This window comes from Maniola hyperantus, chromosome 11, assembly GCF_902806685.2.
Source record: "Maniola hyperantus chromosome 11, iAphHyp1.2, whole genome shotgun sequence".
Lineage (NCBI taxonomy): Eukaryota > Metazoa > Arthropoda > Insecta > Lepidoptera > Nymphalidae > Maniola > Maniola hyperantus.
This window is the reverse complement of record NC_048546.1, coordinates 14,375,172-14,398,214: the sequence shown is the minus strand read 5'-3', so window position 1 is coordinate 14,398,214 and position 23,043 is coordinate 14,375,172. Positions and strand designations below refer to the sequence as shown.

The window sequence follows — 23,043 nt, the reverse complement described above, 5'->3', positions numbered from 1 at the left end:
TGTAACGCTGCGCTTTCCGGTGCGAGGTTGACAGCACCTTGGGACCCCAATATCTATCGGTTTTTCGAACTATGTGCCCTGCCCATTGCCACTTCAGCTTCGCAACCCGCTGAGCTATGTGGCTATGTCGGTTACTCTGATTCTCCTTCGGATCTCCTCATCTGTAAAATCTTCACTAAAATGCAAATTATTTAAAAGTAGCATTAGCAGCTAGTTGTCTATATATCTCTGGTTATTTTAGGCGACTCAAACTTCGAACACAAATCACCCGTCATCTTATTTACTAATGCCACAGCTAATGCTCTTCATTGGAAGGTTACCGTAACATGTTAGGATGGTATTAACTATGATTAATATGTTTTAAGCGCATTTGTTAGTTTCCCGCACGAAAACGCGAAATAGCTTTTAACAAATACTATATCTAAGGTTACGAGATCCAAATCCTTCATTCTTAGTAAGTAGGTACTTAATCACCAACATATTTTGTATATTTAAACACCTGAAGAGTGACTTGAGCTGATAGGCTACTTTTAACCTGGAAAATCAAAAAGTTCCCACGGGAATGTTAAAAACCGAAATCCACGCGGACAAAGTCGCGGGCATCAGCTAGTAAGTATTAAAATAGCACAGTATAAGGAGACTGGAGAGTAACAGCAGTCCGACGCCTTTGATCTCATGGTAAATAACATAATAATTAATCTAAAAATTTAAAAGGAAAAGCTAACCGTCTGATTTATCAGAGCACAGCTGAAACTACTGGACGGATTGGGCTGAAATTTGCCACGCGGATAGCTATTTATGACCTAGACATCCGCTAACAAAGGATTTTTGAATATTCAACCCCTAAAGGGGTAAAATACAGGTTTGAAATTTGTGTAGTCCCGCCGACAAAGTCGTGATTATAAGCTAGTAACATTCATATCATCCTTACTTTGTGGTAATAGGTACCTACTTCGTATTACGTATATTATGGTTAGGTATTATCAAAATCATCATCGTGATCAACCCATTGCCGACTCACTACAGAGCGCGCGTCTCCTCTCGGAGAGAAGCGTTTTGGCCATAGTCTACCACGCTGGCCATGTGCGGATTGGTAGACTTCACAACCTTTGAGAACATTAATCGAGAACTCTCAGGCATGCAGGTTTCCTCACGATATTTTCCTTCACCGTTAAAGCAATTGATATTCTATTACTTTAAACGCACATAACTCCGAAAAGTTAGAGGTGCGTGCCCGGGATCGAACCCCCGACCTCCGATAAAAAGCCGGACGTCCTAACCACTAGGCTATCATAGCTTTTTACTTTGTACTTTGGTTAGGTATGGTTAGGTATATTTTTTGTGTAAAACGAGCTCGTCTGTAAATAAGTTTCAATTCGCAAGTTAGTCATCTCATCTGATGCTTATCTAGTGGGAATTTCATGATATTGCGACATTGTTCAAAAGGCCCAAAAAACTGCAATCATCTCTGTAATATAATATTCATTGTTATTCGCTGTAAATAAGACAATTAAACCGGATCCGTTTTAAGTATCAAGATTTTTCAATGACATCCATTTGATGATTTGCTTGTGGGAACACCTACTCCAAATAGGTGACTCATCATCATCATCATCATCAACCGATAGACGTCCACTGCTGGACATAGGTCTCTTGTAGGGATTTCCACACGCCACGGTCTTGTGCCGCCTGAATCCAGCGGCTCCCTGCGACTTGTCTGATGTCGTCCGTCCACCTAGTGGGGGTCTCCGAACACTGCGTGTTCCGGTGCGAGGTTGCCATTCCAGCACCTTGGGACCCCAACGTCTATCGGTTTTACGATCTATGTGCCCTGCCCATTGCCACTTCAGCTTCACAACCCGTTGAGCTATGTCGGTTACTCTGGTTCTCCTACGGATCTCCTCATTTCTGATTTGATCACGTAGAGAAACTCCAAGCATTCTCCATCGCCCGCTGAGGTAATAGGTGAATATAGATCTAAAATTATTGTACTATATATGCACCTATTTATGAACAATTATAAATAATTGTTGTTAGTTCGTCCGCGTTTAATTTTTGTTTTTTTATTGATGCCAAAATATTTTTCCGAGATACACAACATTAGGCTGTATAGCAACCTTTGAATCAGTTTTCATCAAAATTGGTCCATTCATTGAGCTAAGGAAAAGAAGATACTGACTGACTGTACGTCGTCGAAGGAAACAGCTAGTAGATTGTAAAAGCGTGGAGAATAATTCTCCTCTTTTTGAAAGCCCATTGATTAAAAGTCTAGTGTTTATGAGAGCTTTAAATCACTGTCAGTCACTTTCTTGTGGATCGTGTGGCGTGTAAAATGGCGCGGCCTTATTGGTTCGGTGTAATGCATCCTCGTGTCGAGCCTTGACCGGGAATTGAGACCTCATTGTTGTGCGGGCCTTTGCCGCCCGAGAGCGATAACTTGTTGATTTATTTAAACCCATTAACGGTTATCGTGATGTATATAGTTTTTTTGACTCTGTGGTGAGCGCTGTGATCACATAATTTTCATCCATGGCTAGTTTTCACCCTATTGGCAAATAATTAGCTAAGTGCTTCTAAATAGCTTCATAATATTGTGTCAATCAATCAATCAGCCTGTTTGCGTCCACTGCTGGACATAGGGCTCCCCAAGAGCACGCCACAACACACGATCCTCCGCCTTCCTCATCCACCTATAATCATCATCATCATGATCAATTCATCGATGGCTCACTACAGAGCACGGGTCTCCTCTCAGAGTGAGAAGGGGTTTGGCCATAGTCTACCGCGCTGGCCATGTGCGGATTGGTAGACTTCACACACCTTTGAGAACATTATGGAGAACTCTCAGGCATGCAGGTTTCCTCACGATGTTTTCCTTCACCGTTAAAGCAAGTGATATTTAAATAATTAAAACGCACATAACTTCGAAAAGTTAGAGGTGCGTGCCCGGGATCGAACCCCCGACCTCCGATTAGAAGGCGGACGTCCTAACCACTAGGCTAACCTATATTGCGTAAAAATGACTTTTCACGCGCCATTTTAACTTTATACAAGATTTTAGTCCTTATTTTAAGGGAGAACCGTACATTTGACATGTCAGTTGACCTATAGAGTCAAAATGGCGCGTGTGAAGTCATTTTGTACGGGCTATAACTGGTGTGATCTAATAGGCTGTTAATTTGAATCACTGAATGCGCTATTAGTTTCTAATGTAGCCTTAAATCTAAGATGCTGTCTCACGAGCCTGCGAGCTGAGTATGTGTGACCTTGAAGAGATTTAATTCCTCATTGTTGCCGCGTTACGAGCTTGCGATATAAATTACAATGCGTGTGAAAACACCACAATGGCCTGTAAACGGATTATGTTATCTGCTTGCGTCGTTGGCTTTAGATGTAGGTAGGTAGGTAGGCACAGGTATGTTAGCCCTTGACTGCAATCTCACCTGGTGGTAAGTGATGATGCAGTCTAAGATGGAAGCGGGCTAACCACCGGCTTTTTTTATTTTTTAACCTGGAAGGGGATGGCAGTTTTTAATAAACCCTTTGGTTCTACACGGCATCGTACCTGAACGCTAAATGCATGGCTTTGCCACGGCCGAAGCCTGACCAGCTCAGTAATTTAGAAATTATAAAATTCCAAATCCCTGCCAGGAATCGAACCCGGGACCTCCCAATAATAAGACCACAGCGCTTACCACTGGCGTAGTGGTAAGGGAGGTCATCAAAATAGTTCTGATATTTAAAAGTTTTCAATAGTTCTAAAAACTGATAGGGTTAGGGTTCCAAGGTGTTAAAATGGCGACCTCCAACCGGAAAGCGCAGCGTTGTAAGACCCCACATTAGATGAACTGACAACACCAAGAGAGTCGCAAGACTGTTGCATTCAGGTGACGTAAGACCGTGGTGTGTGGAAGTCCCTACAAGAAACCTATGTCCAGCAGTGGACGTCTGCTACGACGAGGCCATTATTATTATTTACTAGCCGATGCCCTAATGGAGGAGGCTTTTACCGCCCTAGGCGGTCCTTACAATGAAATCCATTATACTAACATAGTTATTTAAGAATAAGAAACATAGTTACTAACCTACTAATAATTCTTTTATTTTTTATTTTTTGTTAATTATGCACTGTATTAGTAATAAGGAAAATATTGTAAGGAGAAAATAAAGCTATTTTTATTTATTTTTTTATTAGCAACTTGCGTTGACACATTGGCCCCGTGTCATATCAGGAAGACAGCATCAAGACCGGGAGCCGCAGCAGAAACAGCTGAAAACGGCAAGCGGCGCAAGTATGCCTCTCTTATACTTAGAGAGTTACATTTTTGTGCCGTTTGCCGTGGAGACCCTGGGGCCATGGAGTCTTAGTGCTAAAAATTTTTTACGAGACATTTCACCGCGATTAATAGCCTCAACTGGTGACAGAAGGGCTGGCTCATTTTTTGCTCAGCGGATCAGCCTGGCTGTCCAGCGCGGAAATGCAGCCAGTATTCTTGGCACCATTCCACGCGGTCATGATTTATATAGTAATTAGATAAGGCTAGCTTTAAGTTTTATTTTATTAGCCGATACCCGCGATTTTGTACGCGTGGATTTAGGTTTTAAAAATCCCGTAGAAACTCTTTAATTTTCCGGGATAAAAAGAAGCCTATGTCACTCTCCAGGTCTTAAACTATACCCATCCAAAAATCACGTCGATCCGTTGTTCCGTTGCGACGTGATTGAAGGACAAACCAACAAACAAACACACTCTCGTATTTATAATAGGGGTAGTGACTAACCACATCTTTAATCGCTTTAACCAGACAGATCTACTGAATACCTAAGTCTCCAACTTGCCTAATTCTATATATATAAAAGGAAAAGGTGACTGACTGACTGAATGACTGACTCACTGACTGACTGACTGACTGATCTATCAACGCACAGCTCAAACTACTGGACGGATCGGGCTGAAATTTGGCATGCAGATAGCTATTATGACGTAGGCATCCGCTAAGAAAGGATTTTTGAAAATTCAACTCCTAAGGGGGTGAAATAGGGTTTTGAAATTTTGTAGTCCACGCGGACGAAGTCGCGAGCATAAGCTAGTATATCATAATTATGGCCTAGTTTAATTGTTCGATATCGCCGACAATAGGTAAACGAAACAAAGGGTGTACCAACATCCTCAGCCGACCTCCGTGTGTCCGTTCCCGACCGGACATGCAAATAATAGAACAATTACACCATTGCTTCACACCAAGTAATGCGACGTGTCGATTGATTTACTATGATTCGTCATGATACTGACTTTTGTATAACACTCAAAGACCGAAAACGCTCATTGAGCGAAAAAACAGCTCGCAACGCGTTGTGGCAATCGCAAAAAAACCGGCCAAGTGCGAATCAGACTCGGGCACTGAGGGTTCGGTACTACAATCGTATTTTATCGACATTTTGCACGATAAATCAAAAACTACTTACTAGATCTCGTTTAAACTAATGTTTGGTGGAAGTTTTTATGGTAATCTACCTACATCATATATTTTTTTTAGTTTTATCATTCTCTTATTTTAGAAGTTACAGGGGGGGGGGGACACACACACATTTACAGATCCACTATCTAATGGCACAATTACACCGTTGCTTCACACCAAGCAATGACGTGTCGATTGATTTACTATAATTCATCATGATACTCCACTTTTGTATAACACTAGCTTATGCTCGCGAATTCGTCCGCGTGGACTACACAAATTTCAAACCCCTATTTCACCCCCTTAGGGGTTGAATTTTCAAAAATCCTTACTTAGCGGATGCCTACGTCAGAATAGGCCAAATTTCAACCCGATCCGTCTAGTAGTTTGAGCCGTGCGTTGATAGATCAGTCAGTCAGGCACCTTTTCCTTTTATATATTTAGATTACGTTACACTCAAAAACAGGTCACCTGATGTTAAGTGATTACCGTCGCCCATGAACATTTGCAGCACCAGAGAAACCGCCGATGCGTTGCCGGCCTTTTAGGAATTTGTTGGTCCGCCCCTTGAATAACCCCATGTTGTAATCTAGTGGGAACACCGCTGATGGGAGTTGGCTCCACAGTTTGTCTGGCACAACGAACGGTCGAAGTGCACCAGACACCCAGGTGGTGAGGGTGAAATTGCTTACGGTGGGCGCGGTGCGGTTGTAGAAAAAGGAGGGTGGAATGAAGTCAAAAAGCTCTTCAGAGCACTCCCCATTATATAGGCGGTAGAACACGCATAGAGTGCGGTGCTCCAGGCTGTCCAACGAGCCGGTTGGCGGTTATTGGAATGAGTTTGGGATGTAACCACACGGTTTTCGGATTTTTTAACCGACTTCAAAAAAGGAGGAGGTTCTCAATTCGTCGGAATCTTTTTTTTTATTTTTTTTTATTTTTTTATTTTTTATGTATGTTCCCCGATTACTCAAAAACGCCTGGACCGATTTTGATAATTCTTTTTTTGTTTAAAAGGGTATACTTCAAAGTTGGTCCCATTTCAATTTGGTGAAGATCTGATGAACATCTTCGAAGATAGATACTGGAACTCCTCAACGGATAAGAGTAAATTGTTCGGGATCAGTGTAATAGCTTAGTAAACAGTAGATTTTTGACCAGTCATAGCATAATTCCATGGGGCCACTAAAAATTGTGAAATAAAAATTTTTTACAAAAAAAATAAAAACCGACTTCGTTACATAAACACTAAAAATTGAAAAATAATTTAATTTATTACCGAATATATTATGTATACAAGAGTTAATATAGTTCCATAATAATATTTTTTGGGGTCGGTGCCAATGAGGTGCCATTGTGGAGTCCCATAAAAATATGAAGTCCAGACGATTCGCGCAGCTAAAGCTAATTGGCACCGGCACCAAAAAGTATTATTATGGAACTATATTAACTCTTGTATACATAATATATTCGGTAATAAATTAAATTATTTTTCAATTTTTAGTGTTTATGTAACGAAGTCGGTTTTTATTTTTTTTGAAATTTTTTTTTATCCCTTTACTTGTGCTATAAGACCTACAATGTCACGATCACAATCACCTCTGATTGGTTGATGCTCGCTCACCATTGACTACAATGTATTGCTGCAACAAGACTACTATAAATTCAGCCAATCACAACGATTGCGATTGTAATAATGATTGACGCAGTTTCCCCGCAATCGAGCTGCGGATTCATGATAATATTACATTGTCCTTGACGACTATTAAATCCAGGTGAAAATAATTATAAACTCGTTTTGTGTCATTATCCTTAACGAATTGTGGAGGTCAAAAAGCAATTGATTTGTCATTGACTTATATATTACTTCGCATGGACAGGACTATTGAACAAACAAAATGGCACCGACTCAGTGGGGCTTTAGCACCAAGGCAACCTCAGATGACGTCTGGATTTCAAACAGGTCGTTCATTAGTATCTAAGAGGTGGCACTGATTTATTTAGTTCCAAAACCGTGAAAAATTTTGTTCGCTTGACCATATCTTGTTATTTATATCGATGTGATTTGTACATAATAACTGTTAGTCCGACAAATATGGCTCTCCAAAGTGTTTATTGTTATTATATTGATACGAAATGTTCTAATTTGGACACAATTTCGTAAATTATTTCAAAAGTAATAAAATATTCAATTTCGTGATTTTGTTTCACTAGGTTATCATAGATATGTGCTTGGAAACGAGGACAACATGTAAAATGACCACATGTACCTTCAGAGTTCATAGAGGCCTTTCTAAATAAATTAATTTAATTTTTTTGTACCTTTCTACGATGCAATAGATCTCTGGTTTAATAAGAGTGGATGAAGATGGTTATCCGAAGTCATTTTAAAACCCAAAGTCGAAATCGTGGTTCTTTTTTATTTATTTTGGCAAAAACAGTCATTTCATAAAAAATATTTATTACATTTAAGTATCTAGTTATAAACTTATAACATAAAAGACAAAACATTGTCGAAAAAGCACATAATTTATAAAAAATCCAGTGGTAAATTAAATTGACGATTCAAAAGCACTTGTAAAAGTTTACTTGAATAAAAATATATATACTATTCTTTTCTAATATTTTTTAAATATTTAAGTCTGTAATAATAATTCTAAGAGTGGGTTCAGAAAGTGTCTAATAATAAACACTAAGTAAGTTAGGTCTACGTATAGTCTCTACGTATGTTATCGTGTAATGAAAAAAGTTATACATATTTAAGTGGTAAGTACAATAATTATTTAGCCAAGTGTAAAATAATTGTATGCAAATATTCGTAACAACTAATTAAGGTTTTTAAAACCCTTGTATAGAAACTCTCTCAGAAACAAAAAGATTTCAAAATGAGTTCAATAACAATGACAAAAAAGCAGGACGTGTCCTGAGAAAAATATGAAGTTTGGCAACCGTCTGTTACACAAACAAATAAAAGATAAAAGCACGTGACCCTTGTCTTGTACACTATGATCCAGTTTCTTTTTGCTTTCAAACGGTATTGCATTTAGATTGTATAATACAATCACAACTGACGATGGCCGATGGCCGCTTGGGCAGACGCGTTCTGGAGTGGAGATGCGTATTACCGGACCGCAAGCGCAGTGTTGGACCCACAGACCTTATACTACTCGGTGGTTGGACCTTATAATAATAATAATAATAATAGCCTTTATTTCCCAATAAGTAAATTTAACAAAACACTTAAGTACACTTTTCTTAAACATAGTTAATACTTAATTCTATTTCATTCGATATGCTTAACTAAGTAGGTAATTCAATCAACTTTTCACATTTTAACATACATAACTACATAATAATAATATGTTGTGATATAGATATACAATAGGTACCTATATATTAAGTTTATAATATTTGTCTTATTAGTATTCAGTAGGTAAGTACTAGGTATTTCATTTAGTTACAAATTACAATAGCTATGGTATGCTTTATACGGATATAAGGGTTGGACCTTATAGGCCAGTAAATAAAGCCGTTTTTTTGGTCAACCTCGCACGAAATTTCCGATCCAATTTTATTTTTTGGGTTAAGGGTCACTTACTGACCATAAAATCACAAAATGCTGACAGGAAACAAAAGATGCGAAATTTCATTTTATACTATACAATAATGGTTTGAATAACTTTTGCCCTAAAGCGCATAGTTTCCGAGATATCGGCCAAAACTTTCCTTCAAGATTGCGATCGAAGCTCCACCTGGATCTGTCAGCATTTTGCGATTTTATGGTCAGTAAGTGACCCTTAACCTAAAAAAAATTAAAATTGGATCGGAAATTTAGTGCGAGGTTGACCAAAAAAAGGCTTTATTTACTGGCCTATAAGGTCCAACCCTTATATCCGTATAAACGGTTAATTAATGCTCTATTTACTGGCCTATATTACACAAGCTCAGAGTTTTGTAATGTTACCTATTCCCAAAAACCCTTTTAAGCCACAATATGCAAAGCAAACAAGTTATCAGTGTGAAGGGCGATCATTTTTCTACTTCATTAGATAAGGTTGAAGTAAAAGTTGAGCAACAAGTCAACGATAGGCTGCAGTTAATAGTAAAGCAACATAATTATAATTTATAATTGACTTATCAAGGTATCGATAACATGTGATTTGCCTAGTAGAAAGTGTTTCACAAGGAACAACTATCATTTTGCTATAACCCAATCATGATCAACCCATCGCCGGCTCACTACAGAGCGCGGGTCTCCTCTCAGAGTGAGAAGAACTTTATGCCAAGTGTGGTTTGGCAGACATCACACACCTTTGAGAACATTATGAAAAACTCTCAGGCATGTAGGTTTCCTCACGATGTTTTCCTTCACCGTTAAAAAAAGTGATATTTAATTAGTTCATCATCGTCATCATGATCAACCCATTACCGGCTCACTACAGAGCAAAGGTCTCCTCTCAGAGTGAGAAGGGTTTTGGCCATAATCTACCACGCTGGCCATGTGCGGATTGGTAACTACACTTCACACACCTTTGAGAACATTATGGAGAACTCTCAGGCATGTAGGTTTCCTCACGATGTTTTCCTTCACCGTTAAAGCGATATTTAATTACTTAAAACAACATAACTTCGAAAGGTTAGATAGAGGTGCGTGCCCGGGATCGAATCCCTGACCTCCGATTAGGAGGCGGACGTCCTAACCACTAGGCTATTGCAGCATGCACCCTACCGGCAAAGCCGTACCGCCAAGCAATTTAGCGTTCCGGTACGAAGCCGTGTAGAAACCAAAGGGTGTCATAAAAACTACTATACCCCTTCAAGGTTAGCCCGCTTCCATCTTAGACTGCATCATCACTTACCACCAGGTAAGATTGCAGTCAAGGGCTGACTTGTATCTTAAAAAAAAAAAACATAAACTTAAGTACCTAATTAAGATTGTGGTCAAGCAAAAACATATCGTCAATAAAATAATTAACTTACCATTATATGATCAGGTATACAATGACATAAAATTTTCCTTATTCGATTCATTCGGATGCAATCTGGCATCGATGTTACTCACATAATGAATTATGTAACATCGTACGACATGGGCATCTGCAATTGATTCAACGAGACATCGTGTCGAATTCAATCAAGACGCGTCCATCATATTCGATTATAATCGATTCGTTGGTAAACGGGCAGGTAATGAAAATGTCATTACATAAAACTTGATTATTTATGTGTCTTTTTAGGGCTCTGCAGTACAATAACTGACCCTTGTAGTTTCGTCCAGTCCGCTTGTCCATCTGTCCGTCACTCAGTATCTACAGTTAGTGAAACTTTTTACCGCTATACTAAAAATCAATTGCCCGGAATTTTCCTGAACATAAAAAAAACCGGCCAAGTGCGAGTCAGACTCGCGCACCAAGGATTCCGTATTAGAGCCGTATTTTTTCGTCATTTTGCACGATAAATCAAAAACTATTATGCAAAAAAATAAAATAAAACTCTGTTTTAGAATGTACAAATAAAGCCCTTTCATATGATACTCCACTTGGTATAGTAATCTTACTTTAAAAGTTGAAAATACTAATTATTTGTTCAAAACACATTTTAATTTTTTTCGTAATGTAACCAATAATTCACGGTTTTCAGATTTTTCCCTGAATGTCTGCTATAAGACTTATCTACCAGCCAAATTACATGATTCTAGGTCAACGGGAAACAGATTTTTTTTTGTTTTTATGCGTAATAGTTTTTGATTTATCGTGCAAAATGTCGAAAAAACATGACTGTAGTACGGAACCCTCGGTGCGCGAGCGTGTCTCGCACTTGGCCGGTTTTTTTACTTGTCACACAATTATGTTGATGTTAATTAGCTTAAGTAAATAAGCTTAGTTAAATTTACTAAATAATGTCAAAGCTCTGCGTCTTATTGAGTTTATTCATTGTACCGATATAATAAGCTCCAATTTGTGACCAATAAGTAAATATGTCAAGTGCGAAGTTGATTGTAAAATAATTATGCAGAATATTTTTGATGCACCACTGAATATATGCTGCCACACACTAAAGACAAAAATGTCGTTGTATGTTGCAAAAGTCGTGAACAGTCTTTCAATTTCACCCTTACCATCTGGGTGCCTGGTGCACTTCGATCGCCCGTTGTGCCAGATCCTTTTTTCTACGCACATGCAAACTGTGGAACCAACTCCCTTCGGCGGTGTTCCCATTAGATTACAACATGCGGTTATTCAAGGGGCGGACCAACAAATTTCTGAAAGGCCGGCAACGCATAGGCGGTTTCTCTGGTGCTGCAGATGTTCATGGGTGGCGGTAATCACTTAACATCAGGTGACCCGCCTGCTCATTTTCTCGATATTTTATTTAAAGAAAAAAGTCAGCAACTCCGCTATTCATCCGTCCATCCGTCTGGCTGTCATGGGACTGTATCTCGTGTACCTATTTCAAACTAGCAAGACAATTTCGCCGTCGGTGTGTGCACTATATAAAGTTAATCAGAATAGCATTAATCACGGTTCAACTGTAAGTTTGTCAATCACGCACCTAACCTTGGCACGGCCCTGTTTGCGTTAATTACACGTTTTTGTCAGTTTTTACATGAGATTTACCAAAAGTATAGAGCAGCTATTGCTATTGTGCTATAGTTCGAATCGCCAATATAAACGTGTTACGTTAAAAGTAAGTTTTAAAAGATTATCTTACAATTATTTTTATTTTATTTACTTTATACATTTTTATTTATTTTATTGAAAGTTATGAACAACCAAGAAGAGTAGAGCACAACCAGGGCACAGAAGAAAGAACAGGGAAGAATTAGATGATTTAACTTTAACATTTAATTATAATTAATCTTAAAAAAAAATTAGTTATACCTACAAAAAATTGCACATATTGTGAGTTTTAGTTTACGAACCATTTACGTTATATTATGCTAAACTTTTTTATTTTTATTCCATTACAAGCTAGCCCTTGACTGCGATCCTGGTAAGTGATGATTCAGTCTAAGATGAAGATTGGAAGCGGATTAACTTGGAAGGGACGTATGGCAACTAAATTAAGTGTCTTTAATTTAAAAAAATATTTTCTTCTTTTATTATTTCAACATTCTCAATAGCCACTCTACCTAAAAAAGTTAAAATCTCGGTGACAAACAGTTTTTGTGAGTTTGTTCGTCCACGGGTTACTTTGAACTATGAACTTCCTTTCAGTAGGGCTGTCACCTTCCAAATAAAGTTATTAATTAATCATTTAAAATATTTACTGAAGTTTGAAAAATAGTTTTCTAATAAGAATGACTTAATAGCGAATGCACATGTAGTCACTATGAACACAATATGCATATTTTTAAAATTCGTCGAGGTCAATACATTATATTATTCGAATAATTTAGTGGATCATAAATAAGCCAAAGTCTAAATAGATAGGTACATATTTTCAGATACTTATTTCAAATTCAAATTCCATCTCCCTCTGTATTCCATACTTACTTACACAAAATATTAATTGACGTTTCTTTAGTGGGCCATGCAATATTCATTTGGAGTATCATTTTCTATTTTAAAATCGACAATCGATCATCACAGGATAGGGTATTTCATTCTTTTTTGAAAAGCGCCTTAATTTGACCCTAAAGTAATAATAAAAGTGTTATAGACGGCCAAAAACATAATATTATACTCGTATTCGTCCTTCGAGATTAGCAGTTAATATATTGTATGTAGTACTGTGTACGTACGGCCACTTTCACACGTCAGTTGAGGACAGCTCAGTGATTATTCTAAGTTTATTAAAAAGGGTTTCCTGCTGAGAGCAGCAACCCTGCTTGTAAGCGATAAGTACGTATGGCGATGGCTGGCTCTATGGAGTGTAGTAAGGTATCTAGACGACAAATTCCATACAGCTTGACTCATCCGTGTCATGTACTAGATCTGTATCACACGAGTAATATATTACAGACCAGAGGGGAAGCTTCACATTAGCTCACGCACACCACGACGTGCCACGGACGCTCCGTGCGCCCAGTTTGGCGGCAAACGGAGCGTCCGTGACACGTCGTGGTGTGCGTGAGCTGCGCTAGAGTGAGTGAACCTACAGCCAGCCGCTAGTATGAAGCTTCCCCTCTGGTCTATATATCTACTCGTGTGTCTGTATGTTCAAGTATATACTTGAAAACATCTTGATCTACATTTAAGGCACTATTATCGGCATCATCATCATCAACCGATAGACGTCCACTGCTGGACATAGGTCTCTTGTAAGGACTTCCACACGACACGGTCTTGCGCCGCCTGGATCCAGCGGCTCCATGCGACTCGTCTGATGTCGTCCGTCTTCCTAGAGGGGGTCTTCCAACACTGCGTCTTCCGGTGCGAGGTCGCCATTCCAGCAACTTAAGCACTACCATACTGCACCATTATCGGTCTCTACCATCGTACCGGCACCCTAGATCATTCCGAGGTACGGCTGTGTCTATCGGTAGGTAAGGATTGTTAAAAAACCGATCAATTGCGTGGCGAACTCGAACACGATGGGTTCTGTACCATCGTACAAGATTAATTAATATTTGTTTTTTAAATTTCCATAGCAGCCATTTTTAAATGGGCCATCTTTCTTTATTATTTTATTTTTTATTAGTTCCACGCGGACGATGTAGGTTTTCAAAAATCCTATGGGAACTCATAAGATTTTCCGGGATAAAAAGTAGCTTATGTCACTCTCCAGGTCCTTAACTATACCCATGCAAAATATCACGTCGATCCGTTGGTCTGTTGCGTCGTAATGCAAGAACAAACCAGCAAACCAATAAACTAATAAATAATATACTACCTACTATAGCTAAATATTATAAATGCTGGAGCATTAATAGAAATACACACTCTGTGAAAATTTCATGACATACATCCCGCTGACAGACTTCTGTCTGACGGACGTATAGCGAAGGCTTAGTAAAAGGTCCCATTGGCACCCTTCGAGTATGGAACCCTAAAAATGTGTTAGAAATTCAAGTGGGTGGTAATATATTGAAGGTCTCTACATTGTCCATATTTAGATAAAGGATGTAGTTATAGTGATGAGGAATGTTTAATGGCTTCTAGCACGAATTATTGGCACTCTATTATATTTTATTATATATCATTATGTGTCGGGTTATTTACTTATATGGTAAGGTATCCAATCTTATTTATAGGAGAGGTGGTTAGTATTTTTTCTATAAAACTGATGGCATCTTGAAACGTAGCTTAGGTATGTGCTCATCAACTTTACGTTGTTAATTAGTTTTTAGGGTTCCGCATCTTCAGAGACAAAACCGGCCAAAGTGCGAGTCAGACTCGCGCACCGATGGTTCCGTACTAAACCTAAAGTCGTATTTTTTCGACATTTTACACGATAAATCAAAAACTATTTTACATAAAAATAAATAAAATCTGTTTTAGAATATACAAGTAAAGCCCATTCATATGATACCCCACTTGATAAAGTAATCTTACTTTGAAAGTTGAAAATACTAAATAAGTTCATGAACACATTTTAATAATATGTATTTATTCAAATTCACGGTTTTCGGATTTTTCCTGTACTTGGTTTTTCGGTTTTTGGTTAAAAATGAAGGAATTAGGATATGGAAATTCCATCCCTTCAACGATTTTTGAAAACTAAATCCACACGGTGTAAGTTTCAGCCAGCATCATTACATTATATCAATACTTACTCATAAAATGTTGTAAGCTTGTAACAGCCTCATTACTATGTATTATGTCCTAAAGCGCAATACACATTGAGCCCGCCGGGCCGCCGACAAAGCCCGGCGACAAAATCCGGCGGCCTGTATGAAAAGAATCATGTCGGCAACGTGCGCCCGCGCGTGTTACCCGCCGACGTGTTGGCAGCTTGGGTACGCCTGCGTTTAGTTGCCCGGCATCGACACGCGGCAATCACTGACTCTAGGACAACCATCCACCTACCCATGGCCCCACCAACCTCTCGGTTATATGGGCCGAATCGCGGGACGCCCGTTCGGTACTTGCTCTTGGCATTTCCCCGGGGCGCCTTCTTGACTCCCTACAAATTATTTTGTCTCTTCCTTGTCCCTTATGCTCACTCTCCCCCCTTGGGGGCTAGACGTCACTAACACAGCTGTGATCTCCGCTGCTGCTCCTCCGTGGTGCCGGCCTGGCACCTGTACGCTCCGAGCTGCTTCGCCTCTTATGCCAATGGTGCGCGAATTCCCGTAGCCGGTTGCTTTGCGGACCGGCCCCGCTTCCCCGCGTACGATCCCATCCAACATCGTCACTTGCAAGTCCTCATAAAGGGGACACTCCCACAGAACATGGTGCCTATCCTATGCCTATTTGGCAATCACTGAATGCCAAATAAATTTCTCATCTCAAGCCGCCGACATGCCGCCGACCAAATTTTCCGACTTGTAATAAGTGAAGCCGCCAACTAGACCGCCGACAAAAAGTTGCCGACACATGTCGGCGGCCCGGCGGCTCAATGTGTATTGCGCTTAAGAAAACCACTTGCATCTTGCAAATGTACTAATGTACGCATTACGCATGCGCTTTAGGTAGATACGTGGGAAAGATCTTTATACATTTCATTATAGCAGGTTATGTGACTTACGTGAACTTTACCTATATTATTAGTTTTACCGTTTACGTCTCATAGTTATATTGTGCGTGAATAATGCAACACTGCAAGCTGTGATAGCCTGTGGTTAGGACGTCGGGGGTTCGATACCCGGCACGCACCTGTAACGTTTCGGAGTTATGTGGCTTTTAAGTGATTAAATATCACTTGTTTTAACGGTGAAGGAAAACATCGCGAGGAAACTTGTATGCCTGAGAGTTCTCCATAATGTTCGCAAAGATGTGTGAAGTCTGCCAATCCGCACTTGGCAAGCGTGGTAGACTATATGGCCACTTTGAGAGAGACCCTTTGAGAGTTCTGTAGTGAGCCAGCCATGGGTTGATCATGACGATGATGATGAATGCAAGTTTGAAAATCTTGTTGAAGATCTTATAAACTTCTATTTATGAGGAATGGAATTTAGGTCCTCCTGAACCTGGGTTCGATTCCCGGCATAGTCAATGTAGACATTTAAAATTTAATAAAGCTGAGGTTAGAACCGATGCCACTGAATGCCTTTGAGTAGGTAGCCCTAAAAACCTGAAAGTAAAATATCGAGTTTCTTAACCCAGTGTTTAAATAATTATACGTTGATATGTTAGTCAGTTAGGTAGTTAATCTGTGTAAGTAGGTATATTATGTAGGTATATACGGATAGCTAGCTGATGCCCGCGATTTCGTCCGTGTGGATTAGGTATTTAAAATCGCGTGGGAACTCTTTGATTTTCCGGGATTGTCTCACTCCAGGTCTTTAACTACACCAATACAAAAAAACCGGCTAAGTGCGTATCAGATTCGCGCACTGAGGGTCCCATACTACAATCGTATTTTATCGTCATTTTGCACAATAAATCAAAAACTATTATGCCTAAAAATAAATAAAAATCTGTTTTTAATTATACAGGTTAAACCCTTTCATATGATATCCCAGTTGATAAAGCAATCTTACTTTGAAAGTCGAAAATAGCAATATTTGTCCATGAACACATTTTAATTTTTTTCTTGTGATGTAACCACAAATTCACGGTTTTCAGATTTTTCCCCTAATGTCTGCTATAAGACCTACCTTCCTGTGATTCTAGGTCAACGGGAAGTACCCTGTAGGTTTTTTGAAAGACAGACAGACAGACAGACAACAAAGTGATCCTATAAGGGTTCCTGTTTTCCTTTTAAGGTATGGCACCCTAAAAATGACGCCACAATGAAAACACAATTTTTTCATTAGGTAGGTAGTGATGTAGAGAAAAAGCCATAAAATTATGTAAAAGATGCCGGTGCTTTAAACCAATTTCGCTTTCAAAGCGCCTCGATGAACTAGTAACCCATCCATGACCGAACATTAAGCACCTATTGTAGTTCGTTCAAGGACGCGACCGAAGAAGGGAGCAAAAGCCTAGCGCATATTATATCCGACCGCAATCCGCATAGTCTCGAACGAAACGCGTCCAGTGGCGAACGCGTCGCGAATCATATCGATACAATCGAATACAAACATCGATAACATAACAATAATCGTTTAGTTTTTAATTTAACTTGCAAGCAAGTGACATCGAGCTGTAGATAAAGTACCTAATATCAGTAATCTTTAGAATAGTGTTGCTAACATTTGAGATTTTCGAATAACTTTAAAGTTTATTTAAAGGTGAAGAGTGAATGTGCTTGGTTCATCAATACGATATACACAAAATACACAAAACTAGCTGATGCCCGCGATTTCGTTCGCGTGGACTGTACAAATTTCAAACCCCCCTTAGGGGTTGAATTTTTAAAAAATCCTTTCTTAGCGGATGTCTGCGTCTTATCTGCATACCAAATATCAGCCCGATCTGTCCAGTAATTTGAGCCGTTCGTTGATATATCAGTCAGTCAGTCAGTCAGTCAGTCAGTCAGTCAACTTTTCTTTCCTATAATATATGGAGGAAGAAGAAGATTAATTACGTACCTACTTTATGAAGATTTTAATTCGATTATCAGGATTATAATTTGATTGTTTTCTTAGAGAATTAGGAATACCAACATAAATCAATTAGCTAATTATTATAATAATTAGCTAATTTCATTTGAATTAAGTATGCTATAATAATGATTAAGAAACTGTAGTAGTCGATTTATATTCAAGTTTACTAAATTGGGTCAATTTTAATATTTATGAATGAATGATTTACAAAATAATAGTGATTTATGTATGTCTACCTACACACAGTTGAATCAGTCAGTTTCCGTTGATGATTCAAAATATTTTGATTGTTTCATAGTTTCAACATTTACCTATATTGAAATTATGCCCGCGACTTTGTCCGCGTGAATTTAGGTTTTAAAATCCTGTAGGAACTCTTTGATTTCTCCCTTCCTTCCCCGGGATGCAAGCTATCTCTGTACCAAATTTCATCGAAATGGGTTAAACTGATAGGCCGTGAAAAGTTAGCAGACAGACAGACAGACAGAAACACTTTCGCATTTATAATATTAGTATGGATAAATAAATTTTAATTCTTTTTATTAATTTACAAAACTTAGCCGGTTCGCGACGACAGGACTAGAATAATTATAATTAGTATTCAATTTTATCCTTATATTTAAACTAGCTTATGCTCGCGACTTCGTCCGCGTGGACTACAAAATTTCAAAACCCTATTTCACCCCCTTAGGAGTTGAATTTTCAAAAATCCTTTCTTAGCGGATGCCTACGTCATAATAGCTATCTGCATGCCAAATTTCAGCCCGATCCGTCCAGTAGTTTGAGCTGTGCGTTGATAGATCAGTCAGTCACTCAGTCAGTCAGTCAGTCACCTTTTCCTTTTATATATATAGATTTGAATGTATAATTAGTACACTGACGGCTATATACAGGTCGCATGGAACTCGACGAGCTTATATTTTTTTATTACTTTGCTAATAACGTGAATTTACAACATAGGTGAAATAGGTAGGTACCTACATGTACAGTGTACACCCTGCCTAGGTATTATTGATATCAATTAGTGTTTAGGTTGATGCGAAAGTCGTTGGCTTTTATTTGATTTGTTTGTATGTGTACTTATTATAGTATAGTAGTAGGTAGGTACTTCAAAAGTGTTTTGGCCCTTTTTAGGGTCCCGTACCCAAAAGGTGCAAACCGGAGTCCGTCCGTCCGTCAATCCATCCTTCTGCCTGTCTGTCAGAGAGTGGCCCTATAATCTTCTATAATATAAAAATGAATCACTAAATGTGTTGCTCATCGCAAATCTCGAGAACAGCTGAACCGATTTCGCTAATTCTTTTATATATTATTTCTTGAAGTACGAGGATGGTTCTTACGGGGAGAAAAATTTAAAAAATTTGAATCGACTGTTAGGCGGAACGAAGTTCGCCAGGGCAGCTAGTAACAAATAAAGATAGTCTTGTATCTTGTACGCTAGTACGGAATCTTTCGTGTGCAAGTCCAGCTCGCACTTGACCGATTTTTTAAAATATTAATTTACTACCTGATGCCCGCGACTTCGTCCGCGTGGAATTAGGTTTTTAAAAATCCCGTGGAAACTCTTTGATTTTCCGGGATAAAAAGTAGCCTATGCCACTCAGTCTTTATCTAAACCCATGCAAAAATCACGTCAATCCGTTGCACCGTTGCGACGTGATTGAAGGATAAACCAACAAACCAACAAAGCAACAAACCAAAAAACCAACAAACAAAAACTTTCGCATTTATAATATGGGTGCTGATCCATCTTGCATCTAACTAGATAGTTAGGTACATAATACATATTTTGTTATTCATTATCTTGGTAAATATTAGAAGTTACAGCAAAAGTTCACATAGCAGACAATAGTGATGCAAATCTGAGTGTTTTCGTATCGAGGTGCGTGAAAAGTGTCGACATGGGTCGCGGACAAAATTCCTTGGTGTGCGCAACACTAGCTTCTCTCCTGGTTGCTCTGGCTCAGGTAAGAATTTAATCACTATTTTATCTTTTAGAATAAATCGATCGTTGATTAAAAATTAAAAAAAAATTAAAAACTCAACAACAACAACAAACAACAAATTCGTAGTATGTGTATGTTCGTATCTTTGTCACTGATACGTCATGTACTACGAATTTTTGTCTGCCACTTGTTGAGTTTTTAATTTTTTTTTAATTTTTAATCGACGCCAGGTCCAATCTTTTAGTAAACGGGTTATATATTAGGCTGGAAACATTTGTATGTAAATCTTTGGACACAAAGTTTTGTATAAGGCATATATTTTGAGAACTCACTCGCCATATTTGCTCTAAGTATGCGTCAACTATCATATCAAAAGTAGGAATCTTACCTACTATTGATATGACAGTTGACGCATACTTAGATCAAATATGGCGAGTGAGTTTTCAAAAGGTTAGCACGATATTTTTACCGAAATCTGGTAAACCACAGACACAGATGTTAACTTTTAAAACGTGTCATTGACTTTAAATATGAGAATGAAACAACGTTTGTATGGAGCGTGTGACGGAGAATCCTCTGTTGATAATGTCTAATCATTTGCAATGGTAGATACACAGGAACATGGTCGTTTTCGGATGAAATATGCAAAATAATATTACTTTCAATATGTTGCTGGCCTTGATTCGTCTTCTGAGGAGCGCGGCGTAAGTTTTACAGATTTGCGCTTCACTATAATCCCTACTAATATTATTAATGCGAAAGTATGTTTGTTTGTTGGTTTGTTCTTAAATCTCTCCGTAACAGAGCAATGGACTGATGTAATTTTTTGCACGAGTATTATAATCTACACATAGTTAAAGGCCGAGAGTGAAATAGCTACTAAGTAGGCTCCCTTTATCCCGGAAAATCAAAAAGCTTCAACCTTTTTTTAATTGAACCCACACAGACAAAGTATCAAGTACTTACACTTAATATATATAATGAACTAGCTGATCCTGATGATTTAAGTTTTAAAATATCCATGAGAACTCTTTGATTTTCTGCAATAAAATATATGGTGTAACTCATTCTCCAGATCTTAAACTTAACTGATGCAAAAATTGACGTTAAGTAATCCGTTGCTCCGTTGCAACGTGATTTTTTTTTTTTTAATTCATTATAGGCAAACGCTTGACCGCAATCACACCTGATGGAAAGTGATGACGCGGCCTAAGATGGGACGCGTTTACCTAGAAAGACAAACTAACAAACGAACAAACAAACACACCTTCGCATTTATGAATATTATGGTAGTGGTTGTTACCAATAAAGACGCAGCGCCTCGGTCCTACCGGTGTGCCTTGCGCCTTAACTAAAGACCTAGTTACAAAGTTTAGACATGCACATAAAGACTAATAATATGACACCCGTGAAAGCCTTATTAGCCTATTGTTCGTGTCGCAAAATGATTTAAGAAATGCTATGAGAATGCGGACGGGGCATTACACAGTCATTAAGTACAGTTGCATTGCAAATATGCGTCGTATACAGTCAGTTATATCACTGTGAGTTCACCTAATAATCTCTGATTAGCGTCTCAGATTCTATGCCGTCATAGTCCTTATAGGACATGCACTATCTATACTGAACTAGGTAGAAGCGTCATACAAATCCATACTATAATATTATAAATGCGAAAGTGTGTCTGTCTGTCTGTCTGCTAGCTTTTCATGCCTCAACTGTTCAACCGATTTTGACGAAATTTGGTAAAGGGATAGCTTTCATTCTGGGGAAGGACAAAGGCTACTTTTTATCCCGGAAAATTGAAGAGTTCCTACAGGATTTTTAAAAACCTAAATCCACGCGGACGAAGTCGCGGGCATCATCTAGTTCTTTATAAGAGGATTTTTTTTAATCGATAGAGAAACTTTGCGACATACTGTCCCATAAAAAAATTGGATTTCAACTCCTCCATCCTGATGCTGTACGGGACCTGACCACCAAAACTGATGGGATTTAGAAACTGTCGCTTATAAATTATTGATATTGGAGGTACCTACCAAGTAAAGACTTTTTAAACTCGAGGACTCAATTCCGCAGCTTTTTTTTATTTTTTTTATTCAGATACAAGTTAGCCCTTGACTGCAATCTCACCTGGTGGTAAGTGATGATGCAGTCTAAGATGATAGCGGGCTAACCTGGAAGGGGTATGGCAGTTTTTATTAAACCCATACCCCTTTGGTTTCTACACGGCATCGTACCGGAACGCTAAATCGCTTGGCGGCACGGACTTGCCGGTAGGGTGGTAACTAGCCACGGCCGAAGCCTCCCACCAGACCAGACCAGAAATTTAGAAATTATAAAATTCCAAACCCCTGCCAGGAATCGAACCCGGGAGCTTTGATCAAATCAAATCAAATACAATATGCGAAGTAGGGCACTCTCCACAGTAGTTGATTTACTATATTTATAGGTATTAGTTAGAAATAAGGTCACACGATAACAGCTAAGAGGTCAAGTAGATGTTTTTGTTTTTGATTACGCGATCGATCTCTTTATCTATAGTTCAATGACACTGCAGCAAAAACTACTTGAGAACCTATCTACTTGTGTTTATTGTTGATTTGTTTAAACACCAACTTTGGATTGTTTAAAGTCGGTTGGGGTTTAAAAATCCCGTGGAAACTCTTTAATTTTTCGGGATAAAAAGTAGCCTATGTCACTTTTCACTGTTACAAATATAGTTAAAAACCGGGAACGTGTCCAGGTTTTTACTACGTTCCGGCGTGATTGAAGGACAAACTAACAAACAAATACAGTATTAGTAAGACAAAAATCTGTCTGATTAACTTATCCACTATACCTACGAGTGAGTAGATAAATACTAAGCTTATTTTCATTTCATTCTGACCTTGGCAGGTGACTATTTATTTGCCTTGCATCATTTGCTGTAATATGCAAAAATGAGCCGAAAAATCGATTTTTGATGGCATTGCGAAAAGTTTCATTCTTTCGAGGATACGTTTTTATAGCGTTGTTTGAAAAAAGTCGCTTAGCCAAACTT

General features: G+C 38.6%; 2 protein-coding genes across 6 annotated transcripts in view; both read left to right on the top strand.

Moving 5' to 3' along the window:
• LOC117986712 (pre-mRNA-splicing factor CWC22 homolog) overlaps positions 1-23,043 on the top strand; it is a 229,959-nt gene that overhangs the window by 26,850 nt on the left and 180,066 nt on the right. The gene's annotated exons all lie outside the window — the stretch shown is intronic.
• The window catches only part of js (jiangshi), a 61,199-nt gene continuing 55,682 nt past the window's right edge, over positions 17,527-23,043 (top strand). For 2 of the 4 annotated variants that reach the window (XM_034973144.2, XM_069501750.1), the window contains exons 1-2: positions 17,527-17,662; positions 19,873-20,021. In XM_034973144.2, coding sequence (XP_034829035.1) covers positions 19,956-20,021 — 66 coding nt within the window. In that variant the 5' untranslated portion in view covers positions 17,527-17,662; positions 19,873-19,955. Of the gene's footprint in view, positions 17,740-19,005; positions 19,024-19,872; positions 20,022-23,043 lie in introns of those variants that run through there. The other 2 variants (XM_069501751.1, XM_069501752.1) reach the window with 2 other exon arrangements.